General features: G+C 42.7%; 1 protein-coding gene across 1 annotated transcript in view; it reads left to right on the top strand.

The window, feature by feature from the left end:
• Positions 1–17,292, top strand: part of INO80C (INO80 complex subunit C) — a 30,252-nt gene extending 12,960 nt beyond the window's left edge. The window contains exons 2-5 of the mRNA XM_082753107.1: positions 6,682–6,792; positions 9,646–9,757; positions 11,517–11,584; positions 16,379–17,292. Coding sequence (XP_082609233.1) covers positions 6,682–6,792; positions 9,646–9,757; positions 11,517–11,584; positions 16,379–16,510 — 423 coding nt within the window. The 3' untranslated portion in view covers positions 16,511–17,292. The remainder of the gene's footprint in view (positions 1–6,681; positions 6,793–9,645; positions 9,758–11,516; positions 11,585–16,378) is intronic.
• Positions 17,293–18,857: the final 1,565 nt, after the last annotated feature.

Consider the following 18,857-nt stretch of genomic DNA (forward strand, 5'->3'; position numbering starts at 1 on the left):
AGCTGAAATCTTTTTTGTCCTACCCCAAAATAAGCAGATGAAATCTTCTCATCACTTTGAAGGGCGAATGTTCCTAAAACACTACCATGTACCAGAGTGCTGAGAGAGAAAAGGCTGGGGAAATTGTATCAGGCTTCATTTTAGTGTGTGGAAAGGAGGAGGGAAAGATGTTTTTCCCACTGAATCCAAGAACAAGTAAAATGCAACCAGATGGAGAAGACATGTTTATATGTGGTACTGAACAACTCTCTCCATCTCCATCTCCAAACCTTTCTGTCACAGAGATGGAGAGAGTTATCTCGATGTTCAAGTGAGTGGTATTGAGTCTTCAGTGAGTTTCTTTTCAGAAACAGACTCTCCTACCAACATAGGTGATGAGAAATTTTTAGCTATCATTTTAATCTGAGTGTAAGCACGTCCAAGTCTGACACCTTTCCCTGTGAATTGTTCCCAGGGATGTAAAGAGCTGCATTTGTGTCTGTCAGAGTGTACGCGCTCGTGTTTTAATGGCTCCTGTCATGTCATCATGCAAAGCTAAATGAATTAAATATGCAGAAGGTGAAAGAGCCTGTACCGGGCTTGTTACACTGTGAGAGATAACACATTAATCAAACAGCTTAATATATGTTCCTGTATGCACAATATTAGCTGGGATTCTGTTAAATAGCTGACATTCAAAATCTACTCCCAATTTTGAAAAGTCTGCTCGTATCATTGCTGCTGTCATCTAGTGACATCTGTGCTCTGTTTCCACATGGCATTTTCACTCGCCATAATTGGCTGCTAGTGAAAATACAGGTATTACCCATCTATTTTTATAAATTACCATTTTCTTCCCTGGCTGCATGCCACAGCTTCATCAGGATGTCTCTGAACTTAAAGCTAACGAGTAAGGTGCTACAAGTTGGATATTGCTGCTTTAAAAGTAGACCATTACAAGAAAAAAAAACAGACAAAAACCAGTGCAGAGACTGAGTTAAAGCAACTGTGTCAGTGAAATGAAAATCATCATCGTGGTATTGTGATTGTGCAAATCAGCTGCCAAAAGTAAGTAGAAATAATTGAAGTATCCACCTTCACATACAAAGGTTGGAGACATCTGGGTTCCTCAGCAAGCCAAACTGGGTGCCTGGGGCAAAATTATCACCAACTTTGAGGGCTTGATTTAAAACCAGATCCTTCTTATTACTTACTGTTCAGGAGCGACCTCCAAGCCCCCAGTCATCACAGTAAGACAAAGCCAGAGGACTGGAAATACTGAACACAGAGAAAATGGATTTCAAAGCAATACCAAACCAGAAAACTGCACAGATGATCACTTTCATCTACAATTACTCTACTCGTTATAGTCACAAAACTAACTAAAGAATGATTTGTGGAAAACAGAGAAAATCAGTTTACCAAACTGCTTTTGCTCCCTTAAACTAGAAACTCCTTTCCAGTTCTTACAGAATTTATTTATGCATTTAATTTTTGCTTTACCAACACACTGTTCAGTTTACTTTCTATTTTTAGGTTCTGCTTTACCATGCAAAACTGTAACATCTAGGAAAAATGGCCACTGAGGATCATATTGAACCTTAGCAATGTGCAAATCCATTTTCTTTCTAAGGCATGACATGCATGGTACGCACTGATAGGATGCCAGAAATGCACAAATTGAGAGCCTCAAAATTTAGCTGTTTCATATGTTTTGTTTTTCACACTTTGTTAAATCCTATTAGTCTAAAGCAATGAAAAAAAATAATTACAGAATAAAATACAGAAATAAATAGATAGGAAATGATACTGCAGCATACATCAGTTATTCCAGTATACGGTCTTAATCTTTTTTTTTGGGGAAAAAAAAAGGTAATGATTCAGACAAGCACTTTCATGAGCTAATTCTGCCCGTTATTCAGTCCCATCACGGGCGCCCGTACCAAACCCCACAGTGCTGATTCTACCTGCAAGTAGCCAAAACAAAGAATTTGCCTTCCATGGTCTACAAGTTTTGCTTGTCCTCTCCCTAAATAAAACCAGACAGATGGAGCAAGCTTTGGAAATCACGAGGAAACCAATCCATCTGCGGTAGGGAATTTGGAACGGAATCTATTGCGAAAATTAATAGATCCACCAAAACCTGAGATTAAAGCTCCTGAGTGAACAGGCAGCCTCCCAGTGCGAGCTCTCTCCCGGCACAGACAGCACATACAGGGGGCCCAAGCTAGGCTCATTCCTGGGGTTTGGCTGTATTCGAAAGAAACCAGTGCGAAGGTAGCAAAGCTCAGCGTGGGGCTCTCCTCCAGGCTCGGCTGCTCCTGTAACAAACCTCTTAGGACTGGAGGGTTTGCCACAGGTCTGTGCTCTGCAGACATTTCGCTGTCTCCCACCCAGCTGGCGTGCACTGAAAACTTGATGGATGGCCTTATGAAAAGAGATGCAGAAAAGGAGGAACACCTCCACTACTGCTCCGCTCTGCCCCAGGAGGATCGACATCTATTAGTAGTGCAAAAGGCTGCCAACCTGTCACACTGTGGCTGTGGTTAAAAGTCGGGTAAAGCACATAAATACAACTTTATGGGAGGAATAAAATCACACAAGTGGTCCTATAGGAAGCCTTTGACCTGCTGTCTGCCTTTTAAAACACGTGATTCCAGTCAGAGTGGCTTTTGGCCTGGCTAAGGAGGGTACTGCAATGAGGAGGAGGAGGAGGAGGAGGAGGAGGAAGAGAGGAGGTAAGACGGGAAGTGGTGGCAGCACGGACTGGCACGGAGGTTAGCAGCAGGAGGAAGGGTTGGTGAGAAAGGATGCCTGACTGACCGTAGTGACTCACAGCCTTAGCAGCTGTCCTTACTGCAGTTTTTTTTACTGTTAATTGGAGTAAAACTAATGTCAGCATGTCGGGCTATGATGAAATCACACCTACATTTAGCACGGCACCCTGGAAATGTGAAGGACCCTCCCAAGTCTTTGCAGTTAAAGCCCTCAACAGCCTGAGGAGGATTTCAGGCTGCTTAGGGACTGCTGTAGCACACGTTCCCTGTAGCTCTAGTTACATAAAGCCACTTTTTAAAAGCCACAATTTAGTTTTAAAGAGCACGCTGGAAGTTTCTTCACTGTCTCTCTCCTTGAAGCGTATTTCGAATTCCCTGTAAAGGCAGCTTACATTACAAGATCAGTTAAAACGAAGCTTTCAAGAAGCTGTGAGGAGTTTCAGCCCGCAGTTACGCTTTCTTTCCAGCCTCACTGCAGAGCGTTTGGGATTACCCCAGGGCAGCGGGGTCGGGGGAGCTAGCTGGGTCATGGAAATGTGCTGGAGAGCGGCTGTGAATTCAGCAGGAAGGGGAAGTTACCCCACACGTGACTCCGGGTTACAGCACACATTGAGCAGTACACGTTCCCTGGTGACATGCACTTCCTCACTGCGCTGATGAAACCACAGTCTCTTAAAAGGACTACAAAGGGGGGCTGAATTCATTCCTGTTTTTTTGCCCCGGCGCATGACAGTGAAGAATGAACTATCATCAGACAAACTAAATGACCAGGCAAACCAGCACAGCTGAGAGAGTTTAAATTCAACTAGTGTTAAAAGATAAAGACCACGTTTACTTGGCAGTAATTGTTCACCGAGAAATCTTCTTTCAGGCTCTAAATAACGTGTTGTATTTATCAGTGCATTATTCACTTGCAAGAAGGTCTTGCAGTACCAAGGTAGATCCGTGCTGGTTAAAATTCATTTGGCGTTGCCCCCCTAAAAAGCTTTAAAAAAAAACAACAAATGGAGTATTAAATCATGTTTCTTACGCTTTAAATCCTGTTAATTTAAAACACGGGTTGGACAACCATTTGTTGAGGCACTTCCAGTTTGGGACTGCAGAAGCGCTGAGGTTATCAGAGTCTGCAGGCTGCACTGACAGCATTTCAAGGCCCCATACTTGCAGGAGGTCACTGTGCAGCAGCCTGTTATTCTGGAAGCAGTGCTCCTGCCGAACCCTTTAATGTTTTTCTAGAAAGAAAAGCACATTCGCTGAGTGTCTCTCCTCCATGGTGCTACCGCTGTAAATCAGAGCTCTCCTACAAGCTGTGCTGACTGAGCGAACTGGCATGCCTCTGCAGCATGGCTTTTATCTCAGCTCCCCGCATGTAACGGGGATCACAGGACTCAATCTTACTTGCTCCTCAGTCTGCCACCAGGCTCCCAAATTTGCCATCGATTGCATGCCGCAGTGGGGTGCCTACACCTGCCCCCTCTGCCTTGGAGAGGCCACCACCACTCAAAGTGTCCAGGGGGGATCCCATAGCTGCTGCTTTCCGTGTGCCCTCATGGGACTGGAGGATGACCTGGGGGGTTATGGGGTCCCCAAAAGCAGCAGCTGCTGCTCCAGAGCCCGATGCCTCTGCTACCATGCACAAACAAAATCCAGAATTTGTGGCCGGCACCATGAGTTACCCTGACTGATACCTGAAATCCTTAGGGGTTAGCCCGGAAGAGAAACCACGTGTAGAATTTACATTCATGAAGTGTCCTGCCAGGAGCAGTTCCCTACTTTCCTTCCCAGCAAGCCAGCAAGATTAGCACTGAATCCACAGAGAAAAACCCACCGAGGACAGCGAGTGTAATATGTAAATGTGTACCCAGCTGCAGAAATTGAGGCCTGTGTGTGGAAGGAGGCTTCTTGCCCTTTGCTGCTTATTCATTTCTAGTTGCTCTGCCTCAAAATACCAGCTACTGTTATGAGACATTGGTCAAATGCTGCTCAAAGCCTGTTCAGAAACAGAGTATGTAGGAGAAGATCATTGAAGGGATGAAAGTGATGAAGTAAACCGTAGGATTGGTGTAAGACTGACCAAATGGCACCAAATTAAAGGAGAACACTTTGAAAAGTAGCTGTGAGTGCCGACTCCGCCAGTTACAGAATTTACACTGATAACGAACAGTATCAGAGATAATTTATTCCTGAAAAATAATCTCGTACCTCAAGCCTCGTCTTTCTCAAGATTAATTGTAGGGTAACAGCAGCTGCTGAAATCCAAGGTGCTGGGAGCATGCATGTGCAAGAATGCAGTTTGAAACCAAGCGATTCATTGTACAAAGTCATTCTTTTCAGGGTTGCTTAAGACAGTATTCTCTCTGCTCGCTGTCACCTAACGCACATGTTTCTAAACACCCATCTGCATTTCTTTTGTTTCTGTGACAGTCATTGCCTTTTGATATTGTCCTCAGCAAGGGAAGGGTCTTGTTTAAGCTACAGACTTGTGTTGCTTTCACTGATGTTATTGTGGCAGTATGCCCTGTAGTACGGCCTTACAGAGGACTGACCATGGTTTTGAAAACAGATCGTCCCTATTCATATATTTTACTTTAATAAGGCATTAGAAACACGACTATTTTACTTAAAAACTTCTTTACTTTGAATGTTTACAACCTCTCTTTGCTATGTTAAAAACAGGTGATGTAGAATTAACTGGTAGCTCCCCAAAGTAGAGCTCAGCTTGTGGGGTTCCTAATCCTGTAATTACTTGGGCCTGGAGCTGCAAACACAAAGACTTCCCTTGTAATCATGTGGAGAAGATATGCCGCTCAAGGCCTTTGCTGTACAGTCTCAAATTGTAGGGGTACTCCTGTAATTCGGGAATAATAATGATCCTTTTTTTTTTTCTCCTACTTGAACGAGTACATATACCAGCACAGAAGGTTTTGCAATGCAGGGTTTCACAAGAAAACATTTTTTGTTATAAGTATTATCCATCTGAAGGTAGAGTGGAGAAACATTTTAGCCATCTGTTCAGTAACTACTGCTCAGCTTTTAGCAAAGCTTTTTGTTCCTCAAGACAAAGGACTCAAAGTATGAAATCTTGGTGGCTGAACTACTGCTGCCTCCACGGCAGAGTTCCCCATGGCTTACGCATAGATGAGGATTTTGCTAGGCACACTGGCGTACGTACAGAGGGGTAGTTCTGGTTAGTGTGGAGGCTCAGAGGGCACAAAACCAGAAGAAACAAACAAAAATACACATTGAGGCAGCCATGCAGAACTATCAGAAATTGGTTGGACCGCCACACGGCTTTCTGAGCTCTCCAATCACACACACACACACATTCTCCCACTGTTTTTCTTGTTAAACAAATAAACCATCAAGAAAAGCCTAGAAAACACCAACCAGTACCCATGTAGATTTCATGAGGTGTGTATTCAAAAAAATGATATACATAATAAAATCTTCTTTCCCCTCAATCCTCACTCGAGCATGACTGAAGTCAAGGATGGAGAATAAACTGATTCCGCAGTTATTCTGCAGAACCTTGAAAAGAAACTTTTTATAAACCTTATTCTCTTTATTACTGTTAACGCTTTATTACTGAATACTCTGAAACAAATCCAGTGCACACTTCTGCTGTTTCTGGTTTCGTATGCTGTCTTGCACTGAATAGAGAGGGCTTTCATTAATTCCGAAATGAAACTGATGCTGTTTTTATTCAGTAAGCTTTGGCCACCCTTTTCCTCTCCTCCCCTTTGTATGTCAGCTGTAAATTGCTTGACAAATACTCTGTTTCATGCTTCCCTGCTGCTGGCGTCTTTAAAGATTCAAAAGAGACAGAAAGGCTAAACAGGCAACAGGTAGGTAATAAAGCAAATAGCTCGGTCTCTGGTTAAAGTTGCTCGGAGTAACAAGCAGTAAGACTGAATTCTTTCTTCAGAGTGCAGGTGGAGAGGCCATGAACGAAAATAAATTTCTGAACTCAGACTCCAGCACAGGATCAGTGGAAACAGCCGTCAAGCCTTTACCATTTAAAGACCCAAAATTCATCGTAAGTATATTATTTTAACAATTTGAAATTCCAAACTCTTCAAATAAAACCCTAGCTAGATGTCTGTTTAAGCGTCCTGCTAATGTAAATATTAAGAAAGTCGGGTTAACAGCCAAATAAAAGATCGGCAGTTCTGAAGAAATTCACCTCGAGTCCATGCCACGCTCTGGTCTGACGTGCACATTATATTATAACCCGAAAATGGCACGCCTCCAGAGGGAGAACCATTATATTAGATCGTGGAGCAGAGCCAGGGAACCCGGTAGATCAAGGTATGCGCAGAAGTTTTATGGTGCGGTACCTGACAAACTCAGAGAGCTGGAAAGGCACTATTTATACCCCTGTAAATGTAGGAACCCCATCTCCCAGTTCCTAGCCAAAGGGAGGTTGCAAAATAGTTGAACTAAAAGTCAGCCACACAGTCATTAGCAGCTGGCATTTTGCTCTTCTCCCAGTCCCCGAAACGATAGCAGACCTGCGGTGTCTGCGCTTGCAGTAATTGCTAGATTCAGGAGCAAACACTCTGTGCTCCCCAGAAGCTTCGCCTCCCGGCATTCAGAAGTCATGAAAACCCTGACAACTGATGAAATACAGGCTGCTAAAACAATGTGAGATTTAAATTGGGGGAGAAGTAGAAGGAAGACTAGAGCTAGCAGTGCTATCACTGCTGGGTTTGTTTTTAATATCTCGCTCTGCCAGGGCCAACTCATTGGCACACTGTACAAATGCTTTCTAGGCAAGCAAACTTCTCAGACTGTTGGTCCAAAGCCAGTACTTAGAAAGTAGGATTTTATCCCAGATTTAATTTTGCATGAATAAGAGACAATATCCCACAGCACAAAACCTGAGTAATCAGGCATCGCACCGCTCACCAAGCAAGGGTTTGGCAGGGGGTAAAATTCGTCTCTGACTTTCAAGTTGCTCTGTGTCTGCTTTGCAGACATCTTCTGTCACAAGAGGAGCATTCAAAGAAACAACTGCAGACTTGGCTTGCTCTAATTCTCCAGTGAGCACCAGCATCTTTGAGAAACAGGGCTTACTGGAAAATCTCCACTAGTGCCCAGGGGCACTCCGTGGAGCTTCCCTATAGGATTTAAATAGCCATAAGGCCTGCTATCTGTCTTTTCTTAGCGGGGCATCACCATTTCCAAAGAGGCAATCCTGATGTCTGCATGCTGGAGATGATAATGAACTTACAAGGCCCCTGACAACTGCTGCAGAAATAATAGGCAGTTAGAGTAACGTTAAATTACCCTCCCCAATACAGCAGCTAATTTGAGAAGAAATGTATTGATGTTGTACTAGATTTTTGTCTGTATGAACTGGTAGCTGTTACTTGGATGACTTTCTGCATCCTCCCAGCCCAATATGCCTTAAATGGAAGAAAATAAGTCAAGTAACGTGCATCTCTCAATGTGCTTCCTTCTTACTGGCCTCACCCACACCCCTAACAGACACTGAGACCTTCCGTAGATCACTCTGCAAACACTGACTTGTAGTTAACTATACGGAGGACAACGCCTCCTTTTTTTCTCATTATGGCAAAGAGAGAGAATCAAACCAGCAGCAAAACTGTGTGCCTGATCTGTGGCCTGCTGAGGTCAGGTGGATGCTTCCTCTTGGCCCTAAAGAGATCATGCCCTAAAGACCAGCTTTTGAAAAAACAGATGACTGAAAAAAAATTGTCCTGCAATGATTTGGGGGAAAACTCATGCAATGATTTTGAATTATGAATGTGGCAGTACATCTGTTTCCATTTTGTGTTCCAGCAGTCTGTATTTGCAATGATCTATAGATTACTAAGATGTTGCTCTCAGAGCAAACATTTGCATGTACTTTCTGTATCGGATGTGCATTGCCAAAAACTGATAACATCATAAGCTTATGAGCATCTTTTCTGAACATATCTTACGTCTATGGAAAAAAAAGCTTTCTCGTTGAATCCCTTCTGCTATCATTCTCAGCAATTCAGCAGCCTAATTTATAAACTAATCACAGCAGAAGTGTGCTAGCAGAACTTTGCTGAGTTTTGATGAGACTGATGTGTCAGGTAGTAATTACTAACAGCGATAACAACTCCCCGATTCCAAGAACGGTTTCTGTTCTGAAGTAACGCTGTAAATCTGTGTCCTTTGATCATTTAGAAGTAGTACAGTATATTGTGCATCTTCTGTCTCTGGAGGGACATAAATAAATTACCCCGTAGCAATCCCATTTGATAAGTGAAACTACCATTATAGTACCTGTAGCAAGCCTTCTGTTAGCGTAGCTTTCAAAATGTAAAATTGTCTTGGCAGCCAACGTTCTATTTATTACTCCTTTCCCATTCTTCTGTCATTTGAAAGAAAAATAAAATTTCCAGAAAGCTTCTCAGAGTATTCATTACGTTTTGCAAGATCAGTTGTGTTTTCCACAGTCACAGATAACTCACAAGAGCTAGAGCCGCACCTGTAGTATGCCATAAAAAGGAGAGGGAAAATTGAGCCGTGTAATCACAATTTCAGGCACAGCTCCGTAGTAATAAGTTCTAATATGATGGGAAGGACGTTCAGAATCCTGTAATCTCAGGCTAAACCCAACCACATAGATTTTCTATTTCCATGTAAAAACCAGATTTTCATTTCCTTCAGTTAATCCTAAATGTAGCAGCTTTGACACAGTCCAAAAAGCTTTGTTTTTCTTGCGACCAAGATTAAGTGTTCAGTATATTAGCCTGCTGATGAAATAAGTGAGGATAAGGAACGGTTCATGACAAGAGGAGATGTATCAGAAAGACTATGAAGTAGAAGTGTCATGCTCTGAAATAGTATTCTTTCTTTATTTTTTCTCTGAACACCATATTTTTAATTCTAGCACTCCGGCATTGGTGGAGCAGCAGCTGGCAAGAAGAACAGAACTTGGAAGAACCTAAAACAAATTCTTGCTTCTGAAAGGGCATTGCCATGGCAACTAAATGATCCTAGCTGTAAGCTGCTTAGATGCTTTGCATGTATTTATAAATAATAAAATCCATACAAATAACTTTCTTTAAAACAAACCTAAATTATTGCATCGGTGCATGCAATATCCTGTTTGAACAGGGTCCAGTGGGACATTCAAGACTTGTCCAACCACACTAAGCAGCGCCAAGCGGGAAGGTGTGGGACACAATTTGGAGTGCCATGAAAAAGTTTGGGCACATCTGGGGAGGGAGTTCTATGAAGGAGTTGTATTTAGCATAACCAAGTCAGAAAGCCCTTATTCCTGTCAGGTTTTTGTCACCTCTTCACTGCTAAATAGCCACCTCCGCTGCATGCAGCCCATTTGTCTCCTGAAGGTGTGGTGGCTGCTGCTTCCTTAGCTGCGTTTGAGCTGTTTGCAAGGGAGATTCTGCTAGCCACATCCCTGCAGTAGCTGAGAACTCAGCCCAAGCTGCCTATCCAGCTCCTTATCCCAGATTCTTGGGAGACTTAAGTCCTACATCCCCTACTTAGTTGAGCACAGCTGAAACTACACTATTAGCGCTCCAGATTACAGCCAGCTTGCGTACATTGACAGGACCGAGCTACAGCAGTGCTCTTAATCTCGACGTACTTCAAGATGACTCGTGGAGTAGGATACTACTGAATGGAGCTGGAGGCAGAATTTGATCCTCAGATTTTACTTAAGCAACTCAGAACTTTACTTAGACATCTCAGAATCGACCATATGAATATACTTCCTTTTTTTTTTTAATATACATTTTGCTTTATCGAAAAATAACTTGCCATTTTTTGAAGCATTTTAGATGCAGCTGTTAAGAGAAAATGCAGGCTACTGTGTGTGCCTGGCTGTTGTAACCAACAATCTGTTGACATTGCTATTTCTATTAGGTTTTATTTGCAATAGTAAATTTAAAGGCTTTTTTTTTTAAGATGGTGGCAAAGGAAATTCAGTTGTGCATTCAAAACCAGCTGTCTGTGGCATTAGTGTCGTCTGAATTATGGGAGTGAGATTTAAACATTCGATATGGAGGGAGCATTTCAGTTTATTGTAGCAGCTGGATGAGGCACAAGGGAGATCAGGAGGGAGGAGAGAAATGATCCAGGTACAAAATATTTTTGTAAACATTGAAATTTGGGGGTTTAGCAATTTAAATGTACCAGTCATATTTTAAAAAGTGGTGTCTCATAACTGAATGAACCTTGGTATCTAAAGGGCACCACAGAACAGCAATTTCCATCAGTTAATTTAAACATTCAGACAATTTTCTAGGTCATTGACTGGGCTTAAAGTGGTACATGCTTAAAGATTTACTTGATTTAAAAGATTACTTCGCTTTTCTGGATTATACTATTTCAGAACTGCAATCTTGAACAATGCTTCCTGGTCCTAACATACAGCATGTGTACAGTAATGCCTATTCTTTGCAAATAACTGCGGGAATTCATTAAGACTTGGAGGAAATCAGCACATTTCATTTCAAATAGCTGTCTTACATTTTTCCTTTTAGGGAGGGCAGTTCTGTTTACTGAACTGTTGGTCTAGTGAGGTGAGCAGAAACAGGCTGTTGTTTATGGTGCTAGCAGGCTAAATGTTTTCAGAGGTAATTCTGCTTCGTAGTTCTTTGCCTTAATGCTCCTAGTTAATAAAGACCTCAGAAAGTAAAGCTGGTTTTAAAGAAATATTTGCTACCTCTTTACGTTTTGTGTTTTCCTTTTAAAATTTATGTAGCACACTGAACGTATCCCTTTGTTTCTCTCCAGATTTTAGTATTGATGCTCCTCCATCCTTCAAGCCTGCCAAGAAATATTCCGATATTTCAGGACTTCCAGTAAGTATCTTATTTTTTCTCTTCAAAATTGGCATCTTGCTTCCCACAATGAAATAAACCTGGTACACGCTTCTGGAAAAGATGTACGTGCAGAGGCTCCCATTCAGCCTTGCACTTAGTAGTTGTCCTGTGATTTATGGCCAAACCCCCAGTACTGTCCCTACATCACAAAGTTCTCGGGATCGTAATAGATGCCAGGACAGCTTAAATACCTTGTCCTGCCAGGTGCCTGCTATCACACCACTTCCCCAGCTTCGGACTCTGCACTGCTCCCCATCATTCTCGACTCTTTTAGTTTGTTACAGTGAAAGCTGGTGGCCCACAGTTTCCCTCACTCCTAGCTTTACCAAGCTTTAACCGCACAGTCTGAAACTTTCCATGTTGAATGTTTGTCTGAGGCTGTTCTTTTTTCATTATATCTTGTAGGGAAAATTTCAAAAAAAAGCTGGTTCAGCAACCTCCAAGAATGAGATTAGGCAAAATTATATTGGTTAGCCCAGGCTAAAAAAAAAATGTTACTCTCAAACTTTCTCTCGAACATATCAGCCTGAGACAGACACTTGGCATGGACTTCTGAGAATTTCGAATATCCCCATACTGCAGAGCTGGAACTTGGTGTTTGGCAGATGCATAGCCTGTGTGTCACAGATGGGCTCTCTAACATGGTTTTGTTTGTAAAAAAAAAAAAAAAATACATTTGCCTTAGTTATGGTTTGCACATGCTCCAAAAGTCTTGGTAGTTACAATTTGGCACCTGAATTCCCAAAAGATTCTGTTGGCACAAAACATGAGTAAAGTCACTGAGTTCTGCCCAACAAAAATTTTGTATCTGCTGCTGACACTGTTCCTATGTGACATGAATAATTTTACTTTAAACAAAACAGGTGTTAGCAACAGCATAACTTTTCACTTTTTGAGTGCTCGTGTTCAGATGCCTTCAGTGATTTATTTTGCAGAAGCCTGTATGAGTTTGTTGCAATGGACATGAATGGGAAGGTTCAATTTGGGGCTACGGGAAGTGTTAAGTAATGGTTACACTAAATAACTACAATATTGAAAACTGTAACTTCAAATAGCCTTAAGACAGAATTCCTGTGTCCCTTCCCCCAGTTGAATCCCTAGGGCCCTATCCCACCTCACAGGGATGATACCACCTCACAGAGGAGCCTGTAAATAGAAACGCGTTATGTTGATGCAGGCTCACACAAAAAAGCTCCTCAGAAAATTTACAACTCTATCTTAAGAGTGAGGTTTGAGCAATGTGATTTGCTAGGAATATTCGCTGTATGACATCAGCGGGGATAAAACAAAGAATTAAACATGTTCTCACTAAGAACCTTGCATTCTGTGTACGGAATTAGATGAAAGTCCATGTTGGGAAAACAATGGGTGAGCACTTAATTAAGAACTGCCTGATAGCAGATTCACGGTGCAAGGGATCAAAGAACAGCCATAAAGCCAGCTGTAACCCTGCAAGTCCTAACATTTAAGTTCTTCATTTGACAACATCTACTTTCCGTGACTTTTTTTATTTTTTAAGTAACGCATTTAGAAAAGCCACCTAGGAAGTGGCATGTTCCCAGCTGTGCTCTTGAGCATGATTAGGAAGTGGAGTGGGTAGCGTGCATCGAGGCTGGTAACCCACGGTGCTCAAGAGGGAATGAGAAAGCAAAAATCTCCCTTGCAGATGAACTGGCAAAGAGAAAATGGAAGAGATTGCTCAGAAACTCAGGGAGGATAACTCCCTCCAGCCAGGCAGACTTACGGTTTCGTACTTGGAAGAGTAGTATTTTGTTTTAACAGCACCTCGTTTCCAGCCAAGGAGCAGAGGTCAGTTGAACGAGGCACCCTGCATTCAGTACCCCTACACCATATGAAGAGGTAGTGGGTGGAGGAAGGGAGAATAGGTGGATATGAAATCATAATGAGGAGGTTTCACCAGAATAGCAAAAAATCCACAGAGTCACTCAATGGTATTCATCTCTTACCTCTGCAACCCTTAAAGAGTTGCTCAGCGAGTGTTAGTGGTGTTCACAACGGGTGCTGATTGAGTTGCAGCGACAGCACTGATCTCTGAAGGGCTAATGAGGGGCAGAAGGCATAACAGCTGAAGTCCCCGTCTCAGTCCCACCTCCAAGGAACCAAACAATCATTCCAGCACCAGCACCTCAAAACTAGTCAGTTGTTGCAACTACAGTGAGATGATGATGATGCAGGTGATGGGTGTCGGTGAAGGCTGTGTCCCTCCCAGCTAAGGGGCTGTTCAGCCACTGGAAGCAGGCTCACCCTGTCAGCTCCTCAGTTTTTCTTTGCCAGCTCCTCCTTTCCATCAGCGACTTATGTGCTTTAACTATACCAGCTCAGTATAAATAACCTCCTTTCTCTAAGATTCCATTCAGTGCTGCTTTTGCTGTTTCCTTTTTTCCCTGGTCTTTCCACTTTTTAAAATTTTCCATCCTCTAATCGCATTGCAGCTTGTTCCCTATTTTACCTGGCCTGTGACGTTGATCCAGACTATGATAAAAATACCATGTTTAAAAAAATCTTCTGTATTAAGAAAGATAACTGAGGCAGTGTGTCCTCTAAATGGCTGATCCTGAAATGATGCCTGAGAAGCACCGAGCTTATTTTCACCATTATTTCCTGCTAGGAAGATGTGTGGGGTAATAGAATGTTTCAGAAATCTAGTATAAGAAAAATGCCCCTCTATGTTCTGTTTAAAATCTGAAAGCGTTCGTGTAAGAATGTATTTTGTATGGAGATGCTGGATTCCCTATGAAAAAAAAAAAAAAAGTAAAATAAATTCCTTAGCTTTGCTCATTTAGGGAAGAATTAAATGGTCTAGCAGGTACAAAAAAAAAGAGAAGTGTATTAAAACACTCTCATCAGTATATCTGCAGTTATATTAACTGCCACAATTAAATTCTATTGATTCTCTTCTCTTTCTCTGTGTAACACAAATGGAATTAAATTTACCAGTGGTCTAAGCAGAGCAGCCAATTTATCTCTGTAAGGCAGCCCAGAACTCAAAAGCTATTATCTGCTATATTGACACTGCAAAATAAAAGTATTATTTCCAAAGTTACAAGATGAGTATTTAGTTGTATTAACATGCAAAATAAAGTAATTTAATGTAAAACAGATAAAAAGAAACTTCATATAACTAAATTACTGTGTTTGAAGAACGTGCATCTGTGGCCTTTGGCTTAGTTTCTAGGTATGACAGAGTTGCTTCTTTGCAAAATCACCTTCACTTTTCTGATGTTTCAGTTGCTGCTGCAGTAGGGTAAGTTTGTTTTCAGTCTGAAGGCCTAGCGTAAATTACTGACAGATTAGTAAACTGTGTGTTAGTTACATGCACACATTAGTGTGTGCAGGCAGTGCAGCCCCATACGAGCTTGCAGAACTGCCATCATTTTTTCACCTGGGTTGATGCGCACAACGCATTGCAGATGTTGTTCGTCGAGTTTATTACAGAATCCCACACATCTGAGCAGCTTTCTACTTGGTCAGCTCTTCCCTAGGTACATAAGGCCAAATGTAAAGTGTGAAATAAAAATAAATGTATACCTGGCGTAGCCACAAAGTTACCACCAGGGATAAATTTACTCCTAATGGCCTAGCTTCGCCATTTATTTGAGAATGAATTGATGGCCTGACTGTGAGCTGACTACATTTAATTAACCTTGTAGCGTTTCTTGGTGCAGAATCAGGCTATAAACAACACTTAATTTTCTTCTAAGTCTTATCAGGCCAGATCATTAGGTGGATTGTTACCATGGCTGAACAGATCCTTTCCAACATAAAACTGGTAGAGGCTTCTACGCCTTTACTCAGTGGGTGTGAGGAGTGCTCTGGGCCTTCCTGGCCTTCTCTGCTTGGGTAAGGGTGTCCCAAAAGAGTGCAGCTGCCCGTGCCTTGCAGCCTGCCACCACCTCCTGCCACACAGGACGCTCCCAGAGCCTTGGCAGGCACTCTGGAATAACGCTGGCCTGCTGTGACTGCCCTGGAGGCTGTAACCTCTTGGAGAGAAGGCTGCCCTTGAAGCAGGCCTTCGTCAGCCCAGCCTCAGCCTCCTCTGCTGCCCCTGGGCTAGCACGAGCTCAGGGTTTCTGTAGCAACAGGGAAGGGGAGAGGATGGAAGGAGGCTGGCAGCGCTCCCAGGCACCCGAGACCCAAACGTAGCAGAGGATAGGAGCCTTGCCCAGGGCTCGCTGGCCAGGCTGCTATCCTGAAAGCAGGCGTCGGCAGCAAAGCAAAATGCTCCGCTCACATTTCTTATCAGTTCAGTCACAGAGCCGCAAGCTGAGACTCCCTTGCTTCAACAACCACTTTAAAGTAAATTAAAAGCAAAGTTGTATGCAGGAAGAGAGAATCAGTCCAAAGCTATCCGAGCACCCATAATTCAGCCTCTTTGTTGGGTAATTTGTTGGCAGCAGCCCGACTGCTTGGAGAGCTGCCCCGTGAGAGCCTGCACAAGGCACAGAGTTGCTAGGGTGAGTTTGGAGAGTTGTGGAATTCCTTTTGCACCGTGCTTTGTGTGAGACTGGTCTAGCCCTCTGTGATGTTTAATGCATTTCTAATGCGATTTTATAGGGGTCTGTTAACTGCTCATAAGTTTTGACATGAGGAGGAAAAAAAATTCTTTACAAACTTCTGGTCACATGGCAGAACAGCAGTGCTGGTCCTGCAAAAAGAAGCCCAGTAGTTTTTGGTCCTACAATTTGATGCTTTTTTAATAGTCCATTTTGAGATTTTCTTTGAATAGTATCTTTGCCATTGTTTCTTTTCCAGGCAAATTACACAGATCCCCAGAGCAAGCTGAGATTTAGTACTATTGAAGAGTTTGCCTATATTCGGATGCTCCCTTCAGATGTGGTTACAGGATACCTGGCTCTAAGGAAGGCAACAAGCATTGTTTCCTGAAGAGACCAAACATTGCTGGGTATCACTCCTGAAGGGCTCTGGTTTTGAGAATCACGACGGAAACTGCCTGCAGGATTGAGGTTCTTTAAAACTCTCCATGGATATTTACATCTGGAAGTAGTTGGTGATACATGGATTTGAACAAACATGCGGTTTTAATTTGGATAAATACTTGTATTTGTTAGTTTGCCAATTTGTAAGCAATTTGGTTTGGTGAACAGAATAACTTAGACCTTAAGGATATGGATCAGCACCATAATGTCCAAGTTACATCAATTTATTCAGAGAAAGCATTTCACCCCTCCCCTATATATTTTACGTACTGCCCTGGCTCAGAAGAAGAAATGGCCATATGAATAGAGGGAAAGGTACTAAGATATCCCAGCTTCCAAACCTGCCTTGCAGATGTGCTTGCCACTTGTCTCTGAAGAAGTCTGTCCCACATGTAAACATGGAAGTTAAAATACCAAGAGCTGCTATATCAATGACTGCTGGTGGTACTGAGCACTGTGGAAGTGAACAGCTTCACGCAAATATTTACACTGGAGGAATGTCAGCATAAATAAAGCTGGACTCAATCTTGGTGTAAAGTATCTTAAGAAATATGTATAATGGAACCAAAACAAATCACCCTGCAACTCTTAAATGTGACACTTTGTAGTTTTTGAGTACTTCATTCCACAACCCAACTGTTCTTCTGCTTCAGTTAGTACATCATCATTATTATTACTAATCAGTACAAAAAAGCACTTATTTCCCAGACTTTTTTTTTTTTTTTTTTTAATAAAAAGATGCTATAAAAGCATGAATTCCACTGCCCAGTGACATTCTGACACCCAGATGGTCATCATCAAAGCAAAACCCCCTAGGTAAGGACACGGACCTTTGCAGTGTGAGGTACCAGGCTTCAGGCTCTTGCTGGGGGGTTGACAACTACTTCCTGACAGCAGAAATGATCATGATTTTTCTGAAACTAAGCCTAGGGGGAAGTGGGCAGAGATTTTTCTATCCATTCTTTCTTTCTGTCCTATTCCTTAGGACAAGCTGCTGATTTGTTTTCCTCCCTCTCCTCCACCTTTGCCTCAGCCTAGCTTCTGTCAGGTTTTCGTTCTTCATTTGGACTCCAAGTTCAGTGTCAGCCGTTCCTAGCCTCCAACCTGTGGCCTGTGCCACTTCACCAGATCCTGTAGCTGCAGCACAGGCCTCATTGAGCTCTGTGAGCTGGTGGGCGCTGGCCACAAAGGCCCCAGGTGAGTTACCAGTTGCTGTGGGGACGCTTTTCTGCCATGTGCAGAGCTGCCAGGTGCTTTGTGGCAGACCCATCCCATAGCTCGTTAGCATGAGACCCTCTGGGTTGCTCACGGGGTGAGACACTGATCAGCAGCAAACACAGCCATCCTCACCTCACCCAGGCTCCACCAAGGACGTGGGCACTTGCACAAGATCACCTCTTCTCTCTGAGTGCACAGGGAGCACACCGTGGTGAGTAGCTAACCCCTAAGCTGCATCCTGAATGCGCATTTCGATAGGAATGATAATTATTGGAACAGATATTCTTTTCTCATCAAAAGAATAAATAAGCAGGGCATTATTAATGCTAGTTTAATTTCAGCTCCAAAACAGGAAAAATCACTTAACAATGGGGTGCATTGTTCAGCGAATGCATGTAGGACTCATTCCTCAGTTTTTGTGATCTAATATTTACAAAAACAAAGTAATTTTAAAAGTCTTTGACATGCTTACAATAGATCCTTCAAAGCCCTGGATATCAGATAATGCTACAACTGTATCGCAGAGCAGAAAATAATAGGACAGGATATCTCTCTCCATGCCAGTAAGCATCCAAGCCACATTCTCTTTGTATCCGAGTTTTAGAATGGCTGTTCTAGCTTACTGTACGTACTGAAGATGTGTTTATAAGATAAGCCTAACGCTGATAGGAAAAGAAAACATGTAGAACTGCTCTAAGATCGCTTTTGCTTTAAATAGGCAGACACCAGCTTAGAAAATCAGATTCTGCTCGCTTGTTCTCTCCCACAAATATTTTTAGCATTCTTTGGGAATGACTGCCTGGGAGCACAGGCTCCCTCGCTATCAGGAGTGCTCCAGGCAGTCCCGCACCGCGCGGGGAGGTGTTACTTTTCTCAGCTAATTTCTCCTGAGCAGTGTTTATGCATTCCATTTCCAAAACCTAAGTGTCTTAGTGAGCAAGTCAGCGTCAGAAAAGGAAATATGGCTTAGGTTTAGCACAAGCGTTAATGACTCCTCTCCCATTGCTTTGTAGCCACGCGGTGGCTGTTGGATTCCCTTTTCCTTCCTTATTTTTTTCCTTCGTCTGCTACTGGCC

Source organism: Aythya marila (genome assembly GCF_965140915.1).
Source record: "Aythya marila genome assembly, chromosome: 2".
Classification (NCBI taxonomy): Eukaryota; Metazoa; Chordata; class Aves; order Anseriformes; family Anatidae; genus Aythya; species Aythya marila.